The sequence below is a fragment of the Pongo abelii genome, chromosome 2 (assembly GCF_028885655.2).
Source record: "Pongo abelii isolate AG06213 chromosome 2, NHGRI_mPonAbe1-v2.0_pri, whole genome shotgun sequence".
Taxonomy (NCBI): Eukaryota; Metazoa; Chordata; class Mammalia; order Primates; family Hominidae; genus Pongo; species Pongo abelii.
Genome location: NC_085928.1, coordinates 145,820,251 through 145,844,553, shown reverse-complemented (window position 1 = coordinate 145,844,553; position 24,303 = coordinate 145,820,251). Strand labels below are relative to the sequence as shown.

Genomic DNA, 24,303 nt, shown 5'->3' with positions numbered 1-24,303 from the left:
AGGCGAAACCTTACATACTCCCTTCTTATCTAATACATAGGAGGGAATGGCTTTAGGTGAAAGTCTGGACAGTTCACCCCTCATAACAGGAGGAAAGGTAGATGTCTACAGATACAATTAAGTTTTTAGATTTGGTAGTGGAATGATAATTGCTTGTATATTACCTCCAGGGTTCTGTTTTTGTTGTTATTTTCACAGGAAATAGCTAACAGATATGCAATTTATAAAACTCTACCCAGCTTAAGAACTTTTTGGTGTATTTTGTTACTAGGTGGGGAAAATCATAGCCCCATGTATGTAAATGGTCTTCTTTTATATAATGTTCTTGTTTGAAATATAATAAGTGAAAAAACAAACCTCTTAACCCTATATTTCATATATTGTCATTCCTGTAAAAACAATAACAAAAAGAATAGATGTTTATAAATATACAGTGTACTTCTATAAATGTATTTCCTTTTCCCATCTCAAAATATGTTCTTTTGGCCACGTGTGGTGGCTCACGCCTGTAATCCCAGCACTTTGGGAGGCCAGGGCAGGTGGATCACTTGAGGACAGGAGTTTGAGACCAGCTTGGCCAAGATCTCTACTAAAAGTTAGATGGGCATGGTGGTACACGCCTATTATCCCAGCTACTTAGCAGGCTGATGTGTGAGAATTGCTTGAACCTGGGAGGTGGAGGTTGCAGTGAGCTGAGATCGCACCACTGCACTCCAGGCCTGGGTGACAGAGCGAGACTCTCTCAATTAAAAAAAAATGTATTTTTTTATTATTATTGGAAACAAATTTCTGTCTGCATTTAATCACACCACTAGCATGAAAATTAACTCAAACTATTAATAATAGACAATTTATAGAAAGGGAACAGAGTAGCTAAAATTCAGTGCAAGAAGAGAAACATATTTCACCTTATACCTTTTACATATTTTTTAATTAACTATTCTGAAAATAAATGTTTAAAAGTCTGAGCCATAGGTTTCTTCTTCTTTTTTTCTTTCTACCAGTTATTTAATGAACTTGTTCAAGAGCAAGGTCCCAACCTAGATAGGACATCTGCCCATGTCAGTGGCATTAAAGAACTGGCACGTCGCTTTGCCCTTACATTTGGATTGGACCAGATTAAGACACGAGAAGCAGTTGCCACACTTCACAAGTGAGTGAGATAAACACTTTGTTATGCAGAATCTGATTTACTTGAATTTTAATGAAATAACTCTTATTTGACCCATTTTTAAAGTGACGATAGAATTTTAAGTTATAAGAACTTTAGAGATTAGTTTAGAGATTCTAAACTGGGAGGATGTTTTTAATTTGAAAAAACTTAAACCACCCATTTGTTCATCTTACAAAGTATGGAAAGCAAAATTTAATAACATATTATTGTCTGGTCTGTCAGTAAGAAAACAGTGGGTTTGAGAGACTATACAGGCTGGGTGTGGTGGTTCACGCCTGTAATCCCAGTGCTTTGGGAGCCCAAAGCAGGAGGATCATTTGGGGCCAGGAGTTCGAGACTAGCCTGGGCAATACAGTAAGACCCTGTCTCCTGCAAAAAGTAAAAATGAGCCAGGCATAGTGGCATGTGCCTGCAGTCCTAGCTACTTGGGAAGCTGAGCCAGGAGGATCACTTAAGACTGGGAGTTTGAGGTTATAGTGAGCTATGATTGTACCACTGCTCTCCAGCCTGGAAAACAGAGTGAGACCCTGTCTCTGAAAAAATAATTATTATAGAATTTTTTGTCAAGACTATACAAAACTGATTTGGGGTTCATTATTGTGAAAACAGAAGTAACAGAAAACCTTTAGTAAACTCACACAGCTTGGTACCATTACCAGCTCCAAGAAGCAAATATTCTGGCAATCTATTAATAATTCTCTTTCCAGGGTATCTTGTTACCTCTAAAAACTACACATAGCGGGCCAGGCGCAGGTAGCTCACGCCTGTAATCCCAGCACTTTGGGAGGCCAAAGGAGGCCAATTACTTGAGCCCAGGAGTTTGAGACCAGCCTGGGCAACATGGCAAAACCCCATGTCTACAAAAAATGCAAACATTACCCAGGTGTGGTGGCACACACGTGTAGTCCCAGCTACTCGGGAGGCTGAGGTAGGAGAATCACCTAAGCCCAGGAGGTCAAGGTAGTGAGCCATGATAGCACCACTGCACTCCAACCTGGGCGACACAGTGAGACCTTGTCTCAAAAAAAATATATATATATATGAATTTAGCTTTGTTGCTCTGTAGCTATTTTTTGTATATTTTCCCCAACTTACAGTTTCATACTATAAATATACACAAATAGGTCCTATATATTCACATTAGTTTATTATTTGAATTTATCAGATTTTACTACCTTTTGTGATGATTTTACTACCTTCACAAGTATTTGTGTAATGTTAGCTAATTGAGAGAACTACACTATCTGGAAAAATAAGTTGATATTTTCTTTTACTTCAGGGATGGCATAGAGTTTGCATTTAAATACCAAAATCAGAAAGGACAAGAGTATCCACCTCCTAATCTGGCTTTTCTTGAAGTACTAAGTGAATTTTCTTCTAAACTTCTTCGACAGGACAAAAAGACAGTGTAAGTTGCACATTACAAGAGAAGTGGTTTTTATAATAATATTGTTGTAAATGTTTATTTTTTGAAAAATTTTTAATCATTTGGATATCTTTACTCTTGATAATTTAGGCTCTGATAGTTTGTTTTAAGGAATTATAGTTTTCCTTCAAGCATTTATGTAGTAGTTATTTCACTGCTTATCTTTCAGTACCCTAGAATCTGCAACATGAAATTAAGCAGGTGGAAATGATTTCTTATTATGCAGTTCAAAGATGTATGAACATTGGTTTAGCCATTGAGTAACTCTTCCTTCTTTCCTTTTATATTAATTTCGTTTTAGTTTTATATTCTATTTGACTTGTTTCAAAAGATTGATTTTTTTCATATTTGCTTTTTTTGATTATTGATAACAGTTTAAAGAAATATATATGTAATTTCAAAAGAAAATCTTGATTGGGTAAGTTTTATTTAAAACCAAACCAGAAAACTTCTAGGCTGGGCATGGTGGCTCACATCTGTAATCCCAGCACTTTGGGAGGCCGAGACAGGCGGATCACAAGGTCAGAAGATCGAGACCATCCTGGCTAACAACGGTGAAACCCCATCTCTACTAAAAATACAAAAAAATTAGCCGGGCGTGGTGCTGGGCGCCTGTAGTCCCGGCTACTCAGGAGGGTGAGGCAGGAGAATGGCGTGAACCTGGGAGGCGGAGCTTGCAGTGAGCCAAGATCGCACCACTGCACTTCAGCCTGGGCGACAGAGTGAGACTCTGTCTCAAAAAAAATAAAATAAAAAATTTTAAAAAAATACAAAAAAATTAGCTAGGCATGATGGTGCGTGCCTGTAGTCCCAGCTGCTCAGGAGGCTGATGCACAAGAATCGCTTGAACCCAAGTGGCAGAGGTTGCAGTGAGCTGCGATCATGCCACTCCACTCCAGCCTGGGTGACAGAGCGAGACTCCGTCTCAATAAAAAAATAAAATAAAATAAAAACTTTTTTAGAGGATAATACTATAATGAATCCTAAATTTTATAAACTGATAAGACAGAGAGTCCTTTATAATATTCTAGCTGGGTGCAGTGATTCACACCTGTAAGGAGGCTGAAGCAGGAGGATTGCTTGAGTCCAGGAGTTCAAGACCAGTCCTGGCAACGTAGCAAGACCCCCATCTCTATAAAGAAATTTTAAAGTTAGCCAGGTGTGGTGGTGTGTACCTGTAGTCCCAGCTACTTGGGAGGCTGAAGTCGGAGAATCACTTGAGCCTAGGAGTTTGAGGCTGCACTTAGCTATGATTATGCCACTGCATTCCAGCCTGGGCGACAGCCTGGGGAGCCTGTGTTAATCAGTCGATTTTTTAAATATAACAGGATTCTAAATAAATAGCATTTTGGAGAGACAGTTAATACTTATATGAATATAAGTGATAGTTCTAAGTAAAGATGTTGATGTCATGTTCATCAGAAAATATTTATTAAGCCCCTACTATGGTCAGCTACTGTTGTAAAGCTTATGCTCTAATGCCAGGGGGCACAGCATAAACGGGCAGATGGCCAGGCTCAGTGGTTCCGACCTGGAATCCCAGCTATTCCGGAGGCTGAGGTGGGAGGATTGTTTGAGGACAAGAGTCTGAGAGCAGCCTGGGCAAGATAGTGAGACTGTCTCTTAAAAAAAAAAAAAAAAAAACAGGCAGACAAACAAGAGTTTCAGGCACTGAAATGGGGTAATATGATAGAGACAGGTGTTGAATATTAGTGGGAGTGGTTTGAAAACTTTTTCAATACAGACATTTACAGCTATACATTTTCCTCTGAACATTACCTTAGCTGCAACTTGTAAGTTTTGGTGTGCTGCATTTCTGTTTTCATTCATCTCAAAGTATTTTCTCATTTCACTTATTTCTTCTTTAACCTATTGGTTATTCAGGAGTATTTTGTTTAATTTTTATATATTTCTGAATTTCCAGATTTTCCTTCTGTTACTGATTTCTTCATTTCATTGTGATCAGAGATCATGCATTGTATTATTTTAATCCTTTTAAATTTATTGAGGCTTGTTTTATGGACCAACATATGGTCTTAGAGACTGTTCCATGTATCACGTGAGAAAATGTGTTACCATTCTGTTTTTGGTTGGAGTTTTTGTTCTGTAGATGTGTGTTCTGTCTAGTTAGCTTATAGTTTTGTTTATAGTGCTTTTCAGGTCTTAAGTGTTCTTGTTAATCTTTTGCTTAGTTGTCCTATTCATTATTGAAAGTGGGATATTGAAGTCTCCAAATATTACTGTTGAATTGTATATTTGTCCCTTCAGTTCTGTCAGTTTTTGCTTCATATATTTTGGGGCTCTCTTGTTAGGTGTATATACTTTTTTTTTTTTTTTTTTTTAAGATGGAGTCTCACTCTGATGCCCAGGCTGGAGTGCAGTGGCACAATATTGGCTCACTGCAATCTCCGCTTCCCGGGTTCCAGCGATTCTCCTGCCTCAGCCTCTGGGGCAGCTGGGACTATAGGCGCGTGCCATCACACCTGGCTAATTTTGTATTTTTATTAGAGATGGGGTTTCACCATGTTGGCCAGGCTGGTCGTGAACTCTTGATCTCAAGTAATCTGCCCACCTCGGTCTCCCAAAGTGCTGGGATTACAGGTGTGAGCCACCACGCCTGGCCTGTACACACATTTTTAATTGTTACATCTTCCTGACCAGTTGAGTCTTATTCTAAAGTGTCATTCTCTATCTCTAAGACATTTTTGTGTCATACTACTATAACCACTCCAGCTTTATTTTGACTACTGTTTTGCATGGTACACCTTTTCTTCCATCCTTTCACTTTCTGCCTTTGTATCTTTGAATCTAAAGTGTGTTTCATGTAGATAACAAATTGGATTATGTGTTTTTAAATTCAACCTGACATTCTCTATTATTATACTTTTTGTTTTTTATATATGTCTCCTGGGGTTTTTGTTTTTGTTTTTGTTTTTTGGGTTTTTTTTGTTGTTGTTGTTCTTTCTCCTTTACTGCCTTCTTTTATATTAAATGTATGTTTTCTAGTGTAGCATACTAATTCCTTTAATTAATCTTTAACTGTATTTTTTTAGTTATTTTCCTAGTGGCCTTACCAGGCCTTACAGTATACATCTTATCAAAATTTACTGGCCGAGTGCAGTGGCTCACACCTGTAATCCCAGCACTTTGGGAGGCTGAGGTGGGCAGATCACTTGAGGTCAAGAGTTCAAGACCAGCCTGGCCAACATGGTGAAACCCCGTCTCTACTAACAATGCAAAAATTAGCCGGGCATGGTGGCACATGCCTGTAATCCAAGCTACTTGGGAGGCGAAGGTGGGAGAATTGCTTGAACTCCAGGGGCAGAGGTTGCAGTAAGCCAATATCGTGCCACTACACTCCACCCTGGACGATAGAGTGCGATTCCGCCTCAACAAAACAAAATTTACCTAAGGTCTATCCTGATTTATTCTAAGGAAATACAGAAACTTTAATTCTATATAAATCCATTTCCTTTCTCCTTTTTTGGCTATTCTTGTTATACCTAGTCCATCTATATATAATTAGAAACCCAATAATTGTTATAATTATACTTGAGATAATCTTTTATAGAAACTGAGAAAAGAAAGGAAAGCAAGTATGTATTTATAGAGTTTGTTATATTAATCTTCCTATTTACCATTTTTCTGGTTCTCTTCATTTCTTCCTGTGCATTTGAATTGCCATCTGGTATCATGCCTATATTCAAATACAGCTTCTCTTTCACTCACTTTTTTGTGTTTATTGTCAAATATATTACATTTCTATGTTATTGACCCAACAATACAGTAACATACATATTGTTTTATATATTTGCTTTTTTAATCAGTTAAGAGAGAAGGGATAAGTAAATATATAATTATACTTTTGTAACTACCTACAAATTACCTTTACTGGCACTCTTTGTTTTTTCATGTAAATTAAAATTACCCTGTGGTGACATTTGCTTTCAGCTTGACTAACTTCCTTTAGTAGGCAGGTCTAATAGCAACAAATTCTCTCAGGGGTGGCTCATGCCTGTAAACCCAGCATTTTGAGAGGCCGAAGCAGGAAGATTGCTTGAGCCCAGGAGTTTGAGGTTACAGTGAGCAATGTAAGATTCTCGTTTGATAGTTTTTTACTTTCAGCACTTTGACCATGTCATCCCACTACCTTCTGGCCTCCATTGTGAGCCAGGTGATAAGAATTAATCATTAATCTTATTGGATTTTCTTTGTATGTAGCGAATTTTCTCTTACTACTTTCATGATTTTCTTTTTATCCTTGGCTTTCAGCATTTTTCCTATGATGAATCCATGTGTGGATCTCTTTGCATTTATCCTGTTTGGAGTTCATTGAACTTTGTGGATGTGTAAATTGTGTTTTTCATCAAATTGGGCAAGTTTTTAGCCATTATTTCTCCTGAATTTTTCTGCTTTTTCGTCTGCTATCTTGGTTACTCCCATTACATGTATGTCAGTATATTTAATGGTATCCCATACTTCTCTCAGGCTCTGTTTGTTTTTCTTTATTCTTTTTTCTCTCTCTTCTTCAGATGGCATAACCTCTTGATATATCGTCAAATGTGGTGTTTCTTGCTTTTGTCAGCTCAGATCTACTGTCAAGCCACTATAGTAAATTTTTAATTTTGATTATACTTTCAACTGCAGAATTTCCATTTGGTTCTTTTTTAAAATTGATATTCTTTATTTCATGAGAGATATTGTCATCATACCCACTTTTAATTAGATATGATTTTCTTTAGTTCTTTGAACATACAGGTGCTCCTGGATTTAAAATAGGGTTACATCTAATAAACCCATCATAAGTTTAAAATATTGTAAGTCAAAAATGCATTTAATACACCTAATCTACCAAACATCACAGAATAATATAGCCTACCTTTAACACACAGAATACATACATTAGCCTATAGTTTGATAATATCATATAACACAAAGCCTATTTTATAATGAAATGTCAAATACACTATGAAATTTGTTGAATACTATACTGAAAGTACAAAACAGAATGATTGCATAGGTACTCACCATTAAAGTACACAGCTAAAAGCACTATCATAAAGTAAAAAAAATCATAAGTCAAAGCATTGTAAGTTGGGGACTTTGTATTTATAATCATTGCTTTGAAATCTTTGTGGGCCAAGGTGCTGTTGCTTGCTCTTTTATCAATGTATCCATCACATTTTCCTGTTTCTTTGTACGTCTCATAATTTTTTCTTAAAAACTGGACATTTGGCCAGTCGCTGTGGCGCACACCTATAATCCCAGCACTTTGGGAGGCCGAGGTGGACCGATCACTTGAGCTCACGAGTTCAAGACCAGCCTGGGCAACATGGCAAAACCCTGTCTCTACACAAATACAAAAATTAGCTGCGCATGGTGATGCATGCCTGTAGTCCCAGCTACTCGGGAGGCTGAGGTGGGAAGATGGCTTGAGCCTGAGAGGCAGAGGTTGCAGTGAGCCAAGATTGTGCCACTGCACTCCAACCTGGGTGACAGAGTGAGACCTTATCTCAAAAAAATAAATAAATAAATAAAAAGAACAAATATTGCAAAAATGATATCTTTTGAAATAATAATATAGCTACTCTTTACTAATTATCTGCCCCCTAGAGGTTGATATTATTTTCTCGTTGGTCATTTATTTGTTTAGTTACTTGGATGAACAAACTCCAAAATCTATTTTCTCTGCCTTATGCAGCCTATGATGTCTTTGCTCAGATCTTTTTTCCTTTGTTTTTATCATTTGTCTTGGCTGCTGAGGAGGTCACCCCTGGGTTAGCATAAGCCACTTACTGATCAAAGGTTGCACTTAAACCCCTTAGCCAGTTAGGTTTACCCTTTACTGTTGGATATGTGTATGGCTTGCAGGCTGCTTTCATAATTCAGGGTACTTACTTTTTTGACCCACATTTTAGGCCAGGGACTAGCAGCTTGGAAGATACCTCTTTGATTATTCCTGAGAAAGGCAGCCTTGGGTGTGCATAGTCTTCAGATGACCAGGGAAGCATTATTATTTTATTTGTAAGCCTGGCTTCCTAGGAGTTGCTCGTAGGTGTAAGAATAGCTGTTTGTTCAGCCAGTGTTTGGTGAGAGGTTGTATTTAAACCACTTTTGCCAGTGAAGCTTCCTCCCTGTGTTGATAGATCTGTATGTGGCTTGGGGAATGCTTTCAAGTCTGCCTCATTCCCTTCCCTTTTTTGCCCATGAGTGAATGCAGCTTAGGATATGTGCATAGCTTTCCCAACTCCCAGGACTTTTTTATTTTATTTTTTAAACCTGTTCCAAATATGCTTAATGGATAAACAGATAAACTCACAAAATTTGAAACCTATAAACAAAAGAAACTTTAAGCATAGCAATTACTTAAGCAGATCAATAACAGTAAAATGTTATCCTTCTTTCATATAAGAAGAAACATATGAAATGCCAAGTTAGCTCAGCAGCCTATTAATAACCACCAAAGATTGGTGATAAAGCATTCTTCCAGAGCTGTGATGAAAAAAAAAAACAAAACATAAGCACAGTGGAGGATTTGGTAGGCTATGTTCAAATGAATCAAAGGGAGCTACTGAAATGAAGAATCACTTGTTTTTTACTTAAAAACAAAGGGAAACAAATCCTTCCTTTTAAAAAATAATATATATTTAAGGTGTATATATGATGTCTTGATATACATATATGTTGTAAAATGATTACAACAGTCAGTTAACAAATCCAACTCCCAGGATTGACTATGACTCCAGGAAGGTTCTTCTTGGCTGTCTCTTTCTCTGGTTTTCTCTGTTGAACTTCCGGCTGTTTTGCGCTGTCATTTGTTGCTGCTAGTGTCAGAGAACTACCAGCACCCTCTCGTTTTCACTCCATCAAGATCTCTGTTGTCAACACCCTTAGGAAAAGAATTTTCTACATTTCATTCCAAATAAACAAACAAAGTCATCACCACCACCTTCCTCCTCACTCCTCTCTCCAGCTGCAGTTTCTTCTTCATAGTCAGCCTCAGCCACCAGGGAGAACTTTTAACTTTTATGCCACTGAAATGGGGAGGAGGGCAGAATTGGATGGGATGGAACAGCATCCCTCTTCTCCCAGAATAACACCTCTGGCTCTTTGAGCAGGGGAGAGAGTAGGTAACCCCTGGTTCTCAGCTTGCCCCAGGTTTGGAATCTCTCGACAGGGAGTTTGAGGTGGGGCATTCAGGGTCCCAGTGTTCTCAGCCTGCTGTGCCCAGGGTAGTGTTTTACCCCAGGAGTGGAGGCTAGGTGGGATAAAAGGAGCTTCATTTTTCCTGGTTGCTGTTCAGAATAGAACTTACACAACACAGGGCTGGGAGGTGATGAGAAATGCAAATGGTATGCTTCTTTCTTTCAGGGTAGCCTGGGAACTAGAGAGAGAGGGAACCCCCATCTTCTTGGCCACCTGCCTGGACTAGATAGAGTTTCTAAAATATAGAGCTGTAGTGGCAGGGAGAAGGAAACAAGGGAAGGGAACAGGTTGTGGATCAAATGCTACAAAACTTTTGCTGTTCTTGCCAAAATGTATTAGATTTTGTTTTGTTTTGTTTTTTTTTTTTTAGACAGAGTCTCCAGACCGTCACCCAGGCTGGAGTGCAGTGGCACAGTCTTGGCTTACTGCAACCTCCGCCTCCTGGGTTCAAGCGATTCTCCTGCCTCAGCCTCCTGAGTAGCTGGGATTACAGGTGCATGTCACCACGCCTGGCTAATTTTTTTTGTAGGGATAGGGTTTTGCCATGTTGGCCAGGTTGGTCTCAAACTGCTGTCCTCAAGTGATCTGCCCACCTCGGCCTCCCAAAGTGCTGGGATTTACAGGCGTGAGCCACCGTGCCTGGCCAGATTTTCTTGAATAAATTTTTCTCCATTTGCTGTATGCCCTTAAGAGAATTGGCAAATACTTTAAATTACGGTATTTTATAATTTTTACTAGTTAAAATGTTGTTTTGCTGGAAAGAGGGCATGCCAGCCTCCTTACTCCACCATCTTAGAAATCCTGCTTTGGCTTGAACACTTTGTAAGAAAACTCAATAATCTTTTTGAACTAAACTTCTGATTTTTTTTAACATTGGTGTTTAAAAGCAAAGGAAGAAATATAGGAAAGACCATACGTACATACACACCCTTAGGTAATACACTCTCTTGCTTTAAAATATCCCAAGAATATGTGAAACAAAACCTTAACTCCTCAGTCCCTCTCTTTCCAAAGGTGACCACTGTTAATAGTTTAACGTGTGTCCTTAGGTATTCTTCAGAACCTGCAGAAAGAGAGCCTCTGATTAAGAAAAAGTAAGTGATGTACGAACTGCTTCCATGAAAATCACTGCTGTTTCTATTGTGTTTCTAGTCATTCATACCTAGAGAAATTCCTTACCGAGCAGATGATGGAAAGGAGGGAAGATGTGTGGCTTCCACTCATCTCCTATAGAAATTCATTAGTCACTGGAGGTGAAGATGATAGAATGTCTGTGAACAGTGGAAGTAGCAGCAGCAAAACCTCATCAGTAAGGAATAAGAAAGGACGACCTCCACTTCATAAAAAACGAGTAGAAGGTAAGTCTGCCTTTACACTATAAGAAACAATTTGCCTGGTTTTAAAGAGATAAAGTAGCAAATAATCTTTTGAAGCAAGATAATAGTATCAGGCACATGATTTCCTTGTATATTTGATTCACAATGAGATGTTAAGGCAAAAAGGTTGAAACAGATGAAGTAAGACAGAAAAGCATCAAGGAAAAAGAAGTTGAGGAAGCATGGAGCCTAAAGGAAGACAGACCAAAAGAGGAAAAAATTAGCTAGGTCTATAAAATCAATCCCCATACTATATGCCTCTAATACATTAAAATATAAAGTAAGATAGTCACAATGCTATTCTATTAAAATTCTTCCTAATATAGGTGAGATACAGGTAATTTGAGGGTAGATTTCTGCAGCAAATTGAATATACCAGAATAGTTGTTTTCCAGTTCTACCACTTGGTTGGAACAGTAAGACAGTGATGGCCTCCAGGTGTGGTGGCTCACACCTATAATCCCAGTTACTCAGGAGACCAAGGAAAGAGGATCAGGAAATTAAGGCCAGAAATTTGAGACCAGCCTGGGAAACATAGCAAGACTCCCATCTCTAAGAAAAAAATTTTTTTTAATTGGTAGCATGCACCTGTAGTCCCAGCTACTTGGGAAGCCGAGGTGGGAGAATCACTTGAGCCCAGAAGTTTGAGGTTGCAGTGAGCTATGATCATGCCACTGCACTCCAGCCTGGGCAACAGAGCAAGACTCCCATCATTTAATTTTTTTAAAAGGCAGTAATGGCTAAATCTGGTTTTATAACCCTGTTGGACTATGGGGAATGGGAAGTTAAATTGTCATGAAAATCTGATCAACAGTAGGTATTCCTATATGTAAAAAAAAAAAAAAAAACCTAAAAATTGCCCTATTAAAACAAAGCATTCCTGTTAAAATTACTAAGAGAAGCCTCAAAGTAAAAATGCTTATTTTCTCAAATAATCTTCATCCTTCTCCATGCTTCTAATAAATTTTCTCCAAACCAAGAGGAGGTCTGTGATCTGAGTCTTCTCTCTTGTTCTTTTTATAACTTCTTATCTTTCAGCATCTTACCTGTGCTGCCTAAAAAAATGACTCACTAATAAAGGTTTTGCTAAAATCTGTGGCAAAATTAATTAGAATTTAAATCTAATGATTCTTTTCATTATTGGGGAGACAGTATTGACTATTGATGAGGAGTACAAATTCTAACATCAGAGTTCCAGAATTCAGACCTGGCCTTCTCATTATGAGCTATGCAACCTTTGAGCATATTACTTAACCTCTTTAAGTTTAAATCATTCATCAAATAAAGGATGAGCAGAGTATTTATCCTGTCAGTTCCAATGAATATTAGATACTACAAATAAACCACTTAGTATACACACAGTACTGAGCACAGTGCTTGGCACATAGGTAGCATTCAATAAATTATCTGAACGTTATCATTGTATAGTAATGCCTCATATCTATCTAGCATCAGTCAGTAAATTAGGCAGCATCTGTATTTCTTTTCTTTTTTTAACCTTGCAGCTCCAGCTCAAAGCATCTATATTTCAAAAGGAATAAAAGAATTAATACAAATGTTACTGTTCAAGTTTAACAAAATCTCCACAAAGTTTAAGATTTCCTTTCAAATTACAGCTTTGGGACTTAAAGTCTTTTTTAAAAGTCCAGAGAAAGAAAATACGAAATCTTGTCTTTGTACTGTAGGATCCTGGACTTTTCTCTAAAGAATGACTACAGGCATTTCCTTTTTTTTTTGAGACAGGATCTCCCTCTGTCACCCAGGCTGGAGTGCAGTGGTATGATCTTGGTTCACTGCAACCTCCACCTCCCAGGTTCAAGCAATTCTCCTGCCTCAGCCTCCCAAGTAGCTGGGATTACAGGTGCCCACCGCCACGCCCAGCTAATTTTTGTATTTTTAGTAGAGATAGGGGTTCGCCATGTTGGCCAGGCTGGTCTCGAACTCCTGACCTCAAGTGATCCCACCCACCTTGGCTTCTCAAAGTGCTGGGATTATAGACATGAGCCACTGCACCTGGCCTTTTCTTTTTTTTCAATGAGACAGGGTCTCACTCTGTCGCCCAGGCTGGAGTCTTGTCCAGCCTCAACCTCCCTGGCCCAAGCAATCCTCCCACCTCAGCCCCGAAGTAGCTGGGACTACAGGCATGTGCCACCACACCCAGCTAATTTTTGTATTTTTCGTAAAGACAGGGTTTCACCTTGTTGCCTAGGCTGGTCTTGAACTCCTGGACTCAAGCGATCCACATGCCTCAGTGTCCCAAAGTGCTAGGATTACAGGCATGAGCCATTGCGCCTAGCCATTCTTCAATGTAATATTATTAGCCAACATTCATCAAATTTTTGCTAGGTACTAGGAATATGTTTTAACATGCGTTATATCATTTAATCATTTATTTGACATATTTGTAAAGCACTTAAGTCAGTCTCTGGCACATAGTGCATGACGTATAAGTGTATAAATGTCTTATAAGTCAACATTATTATCTAAATTTTTCACAAAAGAAACTAAAGCTTAGAGATTTTAACTATCCATAATGATCATTAATGGTACAGTCAATATTATTTTCAAGATTAAGAGAAGCTTATGTGGAACCAGATAACCTAATTGATTTAAATTACAAAAAGAAAACTGTCAATTTGAGATTTACAAAATGACTAAGATGGGTTGCATGCACAGAACCCTTAGGCTGCGGGGTTTCATCCTTCAGAGATGAAAATGAGAAAGTATTAAAAGAGATATTTTCATTGAGGAATCTTTAAAGGATTAGAAGTATCTATTTCTATTTAAGATGAATGAGTTCTCCCTGGAGTTATCCATTCATTCAGTAAGTTTCTACCAAGCGCCTTCCTAAGAACTGTGCTAAGTACTACAGATTAGGTATTAATATGCTGTGAGTGCAGATAGAGAGAGAACAGAAACAGGCTGTTTGATTTCACCATGGTCAGTGCTCTGATGTGCCAAACACAGGAGGTTCTGGGAACATATAGAAAGTGACCAAACTTTTAATGAATACAGGAAGATTTTCTGGAAAAGATGACATGTAGTAGACAGCTGACAGATGAGTTTACCAGGTTCAGAACCTAAGTGATAATAATCTTTTTATCATAAAATTTTAAGTGTGGTAGAGAATAAAAGTTTTGAATTAAATGTTGAATGAAATGTGTTATGAATAGATGATGATGAAATGTGTCTTTGTTAACTAAGAAGAGATTGAGTAGTGAGCTTCAGATCAGAGGAATTACTTTAACCAGACAATGGGTAGGTATTTCCAGGCACAGAAAAGCCCATCTAGAATGTACAGGTCTAACAAAATATCAGAAACCTGAGAAATAGGGGGAGAAACAGGATGCTCGATGGCAAGGGAGGAACCTAACACACACATCTCTGAGACTTGAGAGGAAAAGCAATGGGGTTCATACTATGTATTGGGATTAAAATTCTTCAGAAGGAAAACCAAAGCAGTAATACTTTTTGAGAAGCCTTATCATATTAGAATAATTTAGAATTTTTATAGGTAGAAACTTGGCCGGGCATAGTAGCTCATGCCTTTAATTCCTGCACTTTGGGAGATAGGTGGATCGCTTGAGCTCAGGAGTTTGAGATCAGCCTAGGCAACATAGCAAAACCCCATCTCAAAAAAAAAAAAAAAAAAAAAAAGGTAATATTTTATCAGGACAGTTTGTAAATAATGCTTTAATCTGCTCAAATCTTTATAAACCATCTTAGCCGGTGGCTTACACCTGTAATCCCAGCATTCTGGGAGGCTGAGGTGGGCTGCTCACTTGAGGTCAGGAGTTCCAGTTCAGCCTGGCCAACATGGTGAAACCCATCTCTACTAAAAATACAAAAATTAGCTGGGCGTCGTGAAGGATGCCTGTAATCCCAGCTACTTGGGAGGCTGAGGCGGGAGAATCATTTGAACTTAGGAGGTGGAGGTTGAAGTGAGCTAAGATCGTGCCACTTGTACTACAGCCTGCAACAGAGTGAGGCTCTGTCTCAAAAAATATATATATATTTATAAACCATTTTCATAAGTTCTGAAGGAAAGTTCATAGCCCCTGGAAAACTTAAGTTTTACAGAGACAATTTATACACATGACAAATTATATAACCTGCTAATGCAGGATAGTGTATAATTAAGTCCTAAGTGAGTATGAATGACTATATTTCCTCTAGAAATTAAAAGAGAAGCCTGGGCGTGGTAGCTCATGCCTATAATCTCAGCACTTAGGGAGGCCGAGGTGGGCGGATCACCTGAGGTCAGGAGTTCGAGACCAGACTGGCCAACATAATGATACCCCGTCTCTCCTAAAAATATAAAAATGAGCTGGGCATGGTGGCAGGCACCTGTAATCCCAGCTACTCAAGACGCTGAGTCAGGAGAATTGCTTGAACCTGGCAGGCGGAGGTTGCAGTGAGCCGAGATCACACCACTGCACTCCAGCCTGGGTGACAGAGTGAGACTCCGTCTTGAAAAAAAAAATTTTAAAAAAAGAATGGTAAGTGGGGGGTTGGGTAGGGGTAATCAGGGAAGGCTTCCCTGAAGTACAGAGGCATGAAAATGGTGAACCGTTCAACCCATCTCCACATGTATAACCTGGCAAGAAGTTATTGACCAGGGTCTAGTGGTGCAAGGGGATTTGCTTATTTCTCCACAAAAGCCAGTCAGACTTTAATTGCTACTGCCTGGGACCCCTATGAGGCCCAGGAAATTGGCCCTTCATTGCTTGAACAAAGAAAAGAGGAGAGGTCTCTGGCTGGCTGCCATCTTCCCCTTCTAGGATGAATGAATCTTTAGAGATGGAGGGACTTAAAGAGATGATGATGTGATGATAGCTAACATCCAGTAGTTACATACATTACCTCATTTAGTCCCTACAACTTTGTGAGGTTAAGTAATGATGTCCCCATTGTATGTATGAGAAAACTCAACTTTGGGAGTTTAATGACTTATACAAAGTCGTATAAGTAAGTGGTGGAACTGAGATTTGAAGTAGGCAGTCTGACTGCAGAGCCACACTCTTCACAAGTCTATGCTATGACTGCCACCAGAGTTCACTCCACCCATGACATTGTGTGACCTTAACTGGAATTTTACAGATGAGAGTCTGGATAACACATGGCTAAACAGGACTGACACCATGATTCAGACTCCTGGCCCCCTGGCAGCACCACAACTCACATCCACTGTACTGCGGGAGAACAGCCGTCCCATGGGAGACCAGATTCAAGAACCTGAGTCTGAACATGGTTCTGAACCAGACTTTTTACACAAGTAAGTAGCAAAAATTTGTCTTCTTCGCAAAAAGCCTTTAAAGAAAGTAAAACTATTTAAGAAAAATTTTATTTGTTCATCAGAACATATTGCTGGTCAGTGCATGATAAAAGAAGCCACAAACAGAGGGTAAACACTTTATGTGAGAAGAGCTATAAAAAGTCTGCAAACATTGTTGAAGATACCAGTTCCTGGAAGTTCACAGACCTTTAAATGTACAGTGTCTCACCAGGTGCTAATTTCAGTTGGCATGTGCATTTTCATTGGGCAGGTCTGTTTCTTCTCAGGGACTTGCCAAGAAATGCAGGTTACTTCCTAGGCAAGAAAACCTGTAAGAGCCTATGTTAAGTTGTCAGTAGTCTGAACACCAAATAAATAGACTATATTAGCTTTATCATCCACTTAATTAATATTTTGTCATGTTACATTTATATTTTAAACTCAAACTTCTCATGGATTAAGAATTTTTAAGATCTTACTTGATAAATTCTGAGAATAGTTGCCCTCAAAAAGAGAATCAAGGTCTTACCTTTTCTCCATGTTAGTAATTAAAATGTTTTCTAGTACACAGACCTCTGAAAATTGTAGAGAAGGCAGAGGGTGATGTGTTTTGCTTATAAAAATCTCATTGTTGTTTTCCATCCAACTTTGAAATTCTTTGAGCTCCTCACTTGTGTTTCTGTGTATAGTTGGGTAATGCTGTGAATTACTCTGATGGATAAGAGGGAGAACTCTCATTTGAACTCAACAAATTTAGTTAGGTTGAAAATAGAGACTGTTAGAAGTATCAAATCCTGGGTTTTCATAAGGCCCCTTTGCTCTAAGGGATCAGCCTTCAAACCCAAGAGGATACTCACTGTCATCCGTGGTATAACTGGGCATTCTTGTGCTGCCAAGTATCCTAGAAGGTGGTTTCCCTTATAGCAAGCATCCCAAGATGGGTGACCTAACCAATATCCCCACCCCTCTTCCTACAGGGTGGGTTTCTCCTTGTTTTAGCAGCCTGCCTTGCCTCTCTGACCTTACCATTTGTCAGTCCCTGTGGCCATGGTCTGCCTTCTTTTCCCTGCTCCAGGTTTATAGGTGTAATCAAGGTAGTGGCCCCACATGATACAAAGACAGCTACTTAGAGACAACTTCATGTGACAGTTTGTATTGGCAAAAAAACACTAAAATTTACATCCTATAAAATTCCCGGCTGGGCATGGTGGCACACGCCTGTGATCCCAACTATTCAGGAGGCTAAGAAATGGGAATTGCTTAAACTTGGGAGGCAGAGGTTACAGTGAGCCAAAATCGCGCCACTGCACTCCAGCCTGGGTGACACAGACTCTGTCTCAACACCACCACCAAAAAAGAAAATTAGCCAGGCGTGGTGGTGCATGCCTGTGATCCCAGCTACTCGGAAGGCTGAGGTGAGAGCAATGCTGGAGCCTGGGAGGCAGAGGTTGTAGTGAGCTGAGATCATGCCACTGGACTCCAGCCTGGGTGACAAGGGTGAGAACCTGTCTTAAAAAAAAAAATTCCTGGCTGGGCGTGGTGGCTCACGCCTGTAATCCCAGCACTTTGGGAGGCTGAGGCGAGTGGATCACAAGGTCAGGAGATCGAGACCATCCTAACTAACACGGTGAAACCCCATCTCTACTAAAAATACAAAAAATTAGCTGGGTGTGGTGGCACGCACCTGTAGTCCCAGGTACGCGGGAGGCTGAGACAGAAGAATCCCTTGAACCAGGGAGGCGGAGGTTGCAGTGAGCCAAGATTGCGCCACTGCACTCCAGCCTGGATGACAGAGCAAGACTCCGTCTCAAAAAAAAAAAAAAAAAAAAATTCCTTAGAGGCATGTTTACACACACTTCCATGTGCCAATAAGTTTAGAGTACAAGTGCAGATTTGACTCCATAAAGACTGAGGAAAAGATGCTATATTCTTCCTTGTTGAATTCTAGAGAACTTTCAGCTGCCAAGCCAACATAATTTCTGTTAGTTGGGGGTCTGCTGTCCAGCTAGGTACACCTGTGAATGCGGCACCAGCCCAAGACAGAGGTCTGAGAACCCTTGTTTGGCAGAGATTTGGTTGATAGTTTAAGCATCTAACAATTAGCCTCAGCCAGCTTCTCTTGGAGACTTACAGATATCTTTGGGCAACTTACTGCCTTTTTTATAAAAAGGCACCAGAATAAATCCAGCTAATTCCTCCAACATGGGATTAAGTAAACCTACTTTGGCTTTCTTAGCATGGGGCTCATTAGCTAAATTCATCATCTGCTGCTACAAAATTAATAATAGTACCCTCTCTTAGTCCTCAGATGCAGATCTCTTGGTTAGGCCAGCCGAAGTTAGAAGACTTAAATCGGAAGGACAGAACAGGAATGAACTACATGAAAGTGAGAACTGGAGTGAGGCATGCTGTGTAAGTGTTACATTGAGTGTCACAAGAACATAACTATGTGATGCCCATCATTTTGTGAAATGACTTGGGTTTCTTTGATATTTGGTCTTAGGAGTTAAAATTATAATTCGTGATATGCTATGCAGCATAGGAAAGGAGTGCGTGAGTTCTTAACACTTTCAGCATTTAAATCCTAGCTCTGCCACTTGGCAGCTGCATGGCCTTGGACAAGCTCTAAAACATCTGTGCTGGCTAGGCGTGGTGGCTCTGCCTGTAATCCCAGCACTTTGGGAGGCCAAGGTGGGCAGATCACCTGAGGTCAGGAGTTCAAGACCAGCCTGGCCAACATCGTGAAACCCCGTCTCTACTAAAAATACAAAAAATTAGCCGGGCATATGGTGGTGGGCGCCTGTAATCCCAGCTACTCGGGAGGCTGAGGCAGGAGAATCGCTTAAATCCAGGAGGCGGAGGTTGTAGTGAGTCAAGATCATGCCACTGCACTCCAGCCTGGGCAACAGAGCAAGACTCCTTCTCAAAAAAAAAAAAAAAAAAAAATCTGTGCTTCAGGTTCCTCATTTGTAAAATTGGGATAATATTACCAATAAGATTTTTAGGGTAATTGACACATAAATAAATGTTAACAACCGTTATTATTGAATTGTACTTCCTTTTGATGTGTGAGATGAAATCTTGAATGAACCAAAGGAATGATTCTTGTCTTGGAGTTCAGTATAATTTGTGTAGTCTGTAGGTCATGATTAGAAGGTATACTTCAGTTGGTTAGAATAACTTTAATCTGAGAAACAGCCAGGACTCCAAATGGTAGAGTCTGATGAGCTTTCTGACAATACCTTTTTCTTACCAGTCGGGGTCTAATGGAGGAAGATGCTGAGCCCATCTTTGAAGATGTGATGATGTCATCCCGAAGCCAGTTAGAAGATATGAATGAAGAATTTGAGGACACCATGGTTATTGATCTGGTAGAGAAATTCACTATATTTTTATTTTGTTAAAATATGTGGGGGCATTGGTGTAAGATGATCCTCTTAGGCTGGGCATGGTGGCTCACGCCTGTAATCCCAGCACTTTGGGAGGCTGAGGTGGGTGGATCACCTGAGGTCGGGAGTTCGAGACCAGCCTGACCAATATGGAGAAACCCCGTCAATACTAAATATACAAAATTAGCCAGGCATGGTGGCACATGCCCGTAATCCCAGCTACTTGGGAGGCTGAGGTTGCAGTGAGCCGAGATCGCACTATTGCACTCTAGCCTGGGCAACAAGAGCGAAACTCCATCTCAAAAAAACAAAAACAAAAATCCTCTTATTCTCAGAATTCTGGGAGGAAGGGTGAGGTGAGGAGGAGTTAACATTGACCAACAACAGTGGGCATTTGGATGAGCTTGGGTGTTTTTCAAGCCTGCTTTCAAAGCAGTCATATTTTAAATTCTGATAATAACAGAAACTGGTTCTTTCTTTTTACCTTCTTTGAAGAGAGCTCATACCAGATCTTTCAGCATCACTGTGTATCTGGCCTCTTGTGCTTTAAATTTGAGCCTGACAAAAATCCATGGTGCTTCAGCATACAAAATGTCAAATATGGGACTTCTTTGTTCAGTATGAGAAGACATGTTTGAGATATGGACTAACCATAGGTGATACTAATAACTTATTTTTTCAGGAATAGTAATGCATGGTGGTTATGTTTTTTTCAAAAGTTCTCATCAGTTATAGACAACACATTGTAGTAGTTATAGGCAAAATTACATAGGGAAGGAAAAACAGTGAGACTCAGTGGAACAAGACCGGCCAAATGTTTGACAATTTTTGAAACTGGGTGATGGGTACATAGAAATTCATCATGCTGCTTTTTCTGTGTATTTTCTAAGGCTGCCATAATAAATACCACAGACTGAGTGGGTAAACAAATTTTTATTTATTTATTTAGAGATGGAGTCTCGCTCTGTTGCCAGGCTGTAGTGCAGTGCTGCGATCTCGGCTCACTGCAACCTCTGCCTCCCAGGTTCAAGCGATTCTCCTGCCTCAGCCTCCCAAATAGCTGGGACTATAGACACATGCCACCATACCCAGTTAATTTTTATATTTTTAGTAGAGACGGGGTTTCACCATGTTGGCCAGGATGATCTCAATCTCTTGACCTCGTGATCCACCCGCCTTGGCCTTCCAAAGTGCTGGGATTACAGGCGTGAGCCACCACGCCTGGCCCAGAAATTTTTTTATCACATTTCTGGAAGCTGGAAGTCCTGAGATGAAGGTGATTTCTTTTGAGGCTTCTCTCCTTGGCTTGTAGATGGCTGCCTTCTTCCTTTGTCTTTAGATGGTCTTTCCTATATGTGTCTCTCCTCTTCTTATGAGGCCCCCAACTATATTCAATTAGGGCCCACCCATATGACCTCTTTTTACCTTAATTACCTCTTTAAAGGCCCTATCGCCAAATACTGGCATGTTCTGAGGTACTGGATTAGGACTTCAGCATGCACATTTTGAAGGGACATAATTCAGCCCGTAACATTTTGCTTTGTATGTTGTGAATTTTCCATAATGAAAAGTTTTTGTAAGTTTTGTAAATATAAATGAGATCATATTACTCCAATCTATAACCTCCCTGCCCCCACCTTCCAATAACTTTCCATCTACCTGCTTTGTGGTATTCACAGAGGTTTATCACCTAGTAGTTAATCAATCAATTTTGTAATTTTTCTGTGACTTTAAAGGGAAGATATGGCCTAGGCATGTAGGCCCAAAGTTATATATGTATTAACATGTTCAGTTTAGTCATGATAGTTTGAAAGTTTTGTGCGTTGTTTTTGCCAACATAATTAAAAGCCAAAAGTACTGTTTGTTTTTAAAAAATCTATTTCATATAAAAGCCAGATTCTCTTCTTCCTTTCAAAATTGACTCTTAGTAGTTCTATATATTTATGATACTGTCAGAAATATTAGCTGATTATCACAATTCATTGTCTTAATGATCTCAGAAAAAAATTAAGAAACCGATTTCTCTTTCCAGCCTCCATCAAGAAATCGGCGAGAGCGAGCTGAGCTAAGGCCAGACTTCTTTGACTCTGCAGCTATCATAGAAGATGATTCAGTAAATGTCAAATTATTACTGCTTTTTATTTATGGTTCCTGGGTCCTGTTTATGCATGAAATTAATAATTATGTTTCTCATCATTTTTCTAGGGATTTGGAATGCCTATGTTCTGAAGTCTGAAGAAAATTTACAAATCTGGAACTCTATTATTTAGAGCTAGAGGCCTATATACTGTGATAGCTTGTATGGGGAAAAACACTTTTGACGTGATCTGATTTGTTTTTTAATCAAATGATTAAGGTCAATCCCTTTTTGCAATGACGGAAGAGGAGCATGTAAATTACCCAAGGGAATGTTGGTGAATGTCAACTCAGAAAGACTGACCTGAAAATCATTTGTGTCCTGCTATTGGACTTATCCCAATACAGATGTGTGTGTTTTTCTGGAGGGAGGAAGAAATTTTAAATTTTTAAAACAGCTGTCAAGATAAACACTGTTATACACCTGTTTTATGAAAACTCAACATTGAGTAAAAAAAAAAAAATATTTTTAACTTTATTTTCCTGTTGTACAATTTAAAAACCGTTTTAACATTTTGCCTTTTTATGTTTTAAAAGCTAACCATTTTTATTAAACCTATGAGTAAGCAGCTCATCCTAATTGCCGAAGAGTGTTTTGGAGTTCACTGGATTTGGTTGACCTTTGTGGAACACAAATAATGAAGGAGCAGAACATTGACAAGCTAAGATGAATTTCTGACATAGTGCATCTCTGCCAAAAACCACACACCCTCTGTGGATATGGATATGAATTCCCAGATTTTATATACTCTTGAATAAAAAGGTTTATTTTTATTTATAAGTGGGCATAAAATAAGAAATGTCCATGCAGCCATTTTTCCAACAGATGCTGTACACCGTTCATTTTATATAGACTAGGGAGATTCAAATACAGTGCATTTTCTATTGGTATTTGTTCTGTGCATTTTTAGCAACTTCTACCAGCAAATAAAGTATTCTCAGTAAAACGAAAATGATTCTCAAGTTATCAGTTTGCTGTTTTTACCACTTATTTCATGCCCTGCCAAATTCAAGTTACACAGACTTCCATTTTCTTAAGATAATCATGAAGAAATCCTTTATCATTCAGAAGTAATTTTAAGTGTAACATAACTGTGTCTACTTCCCATGCACTTAATACCCTTATGCGCTAATTTTGTGAATTAAGTTTACTGATTATAGAAGTATGTGCTGCATAGAAGTCTGTGCTTAGAGGGTGAAGTTCCTAAGCTTACCTTGAATTACAGCTACATTTCAGTGTTAAATGTGCATATTAAGAATAATTCTTTTGGGGAAAGAAATTATGAATCTTCAGGACAGTCTACAATGGTTTAGAGTTACATTCTGCCTAGACTTTTATGACTTGCTGCTATTGTTTTAAAAACCCCACTTAGTTTCTTCCTTTCTGATTTCTAAAGTAAAGTAAGCCTCAGAATTTCCAAACCAATCCATCCACAGCTGTTTCTGGGCTGGTTTTTAAAGTAGCTGCAACAGAATCATGAGGCTTTCCCTTTTTATCAAATACAAAAAACATTTTTAAAAATTCTGCACACCCAGTGATCATCTTTTGTGCAGGAAAGCAAGATGGATGATTTTATTCATCCTTTTAGTAAAGACACAAAACAGATTTTTCTCAACATTTGTACAGTTGTGAAAAAAACCTGGTCACCAAAAATATTTTCTCTGCTAATTCAGCAATTCTTGGGCTCCAGTTAGTTAGGGGAGCTGGGGCCTCACTTTCTCCCAGAATTGTGGGCTTCACTGGAAGTGAAGGTGCAGGAATAACTGGACTGTCCACCCCAGCCCTGCCTACCTGTGGTTTTGGCCCGGGAGCAAGCCATGAGGTGCCCTGCCACATGCACAAATTGATCCTTTGCGTGACAGTCTTGTATGGAAAACAGATGCTGACAGAATTGTAGACTACCATGCCACACAAAAAGGCTAAATATCTACTCCAATGGATTTCCAGTTCAGTTTGAAGTCAATCAAATTTTTGTATTTTCGGTGTCTCCTTGATTGGTTTTGCTAGTAATTAATTCTGTAAATTGTACATTTGCAATATGAGGTTTTTTTTCCTTTTGTACAATTTGAAACTGATGCTTCACCTTTCCTTTAATAAACTATTCAAAATCAGGTTTGTGGTAGTCATCCTATTGTTCCTACCAGGTATGGCTTTAAAGAGATGATTTTCTGTCCTGTGGCTCTTGAGAGAGTTTGCAATTTCTGATAATCTGTTAAATGACAGCAAGTTAACCATATTAGTGAGTTGGTGGTTTTGTTGTTTTGGCTTTTTAATTTTTTTTAAGAAAGCAGAATTTAGGAATAGCTCACTTTCTTTCATT

General features: G+C 39.1%; 1 protein-coding gene across 5 annotated transcripts in view; it reads left to right on the top strand.

Annotated features, from left to right (window-relative positions):
• STAG1 (STAG1 cohesin complex component) overlaps window positions 1–24,094 on the top strand; it is a 406,617-nt gene extending 382,523 nt beyond the window's left edge. For all 5 annotated transcript variants that reach the window (XM_024244311.3, XM_063722218.1, XM_063722219.1 and 2 more), the window contains 8 exons: window positions 1,005–1,153; window positions 2,454–2,582; window positions 10,959–11,164; window positions 16,283–16,457; window positions 18,759–18,869; window positions 19,714–19,828; window positions 21,879–21,959; window positions 22,052–24,094. In XM_024244311.3, coding sequence (XP_024100079.1) covers window positions 1,005–1,153; window positions 2,454–2,582; window positions 10,959–11,164; window positions 16,283–16,457; window positions 18,759–18,869; window positions 19,714–19,828; window positions 21,879–21,959; window positions 22,052–22,075 — 990 coding nt within the window. In that variant the 3' untranslated portion in view covers window positions 22,076–24,094. The remainder of the gene's footprint in view (window positions 1–1,004; window positions 1,154–2,453; window positions 2,583–10,958; window positions 11,165–16,282; window positions 16,458–18,758; window positions 18,870–19,713; window positions 19,829–21,878; window positions 21,960–22,051) is intronic.
• The last annotated feature ends 209 nt before the right edge of the window (window positions 24,095–24,303 follow it).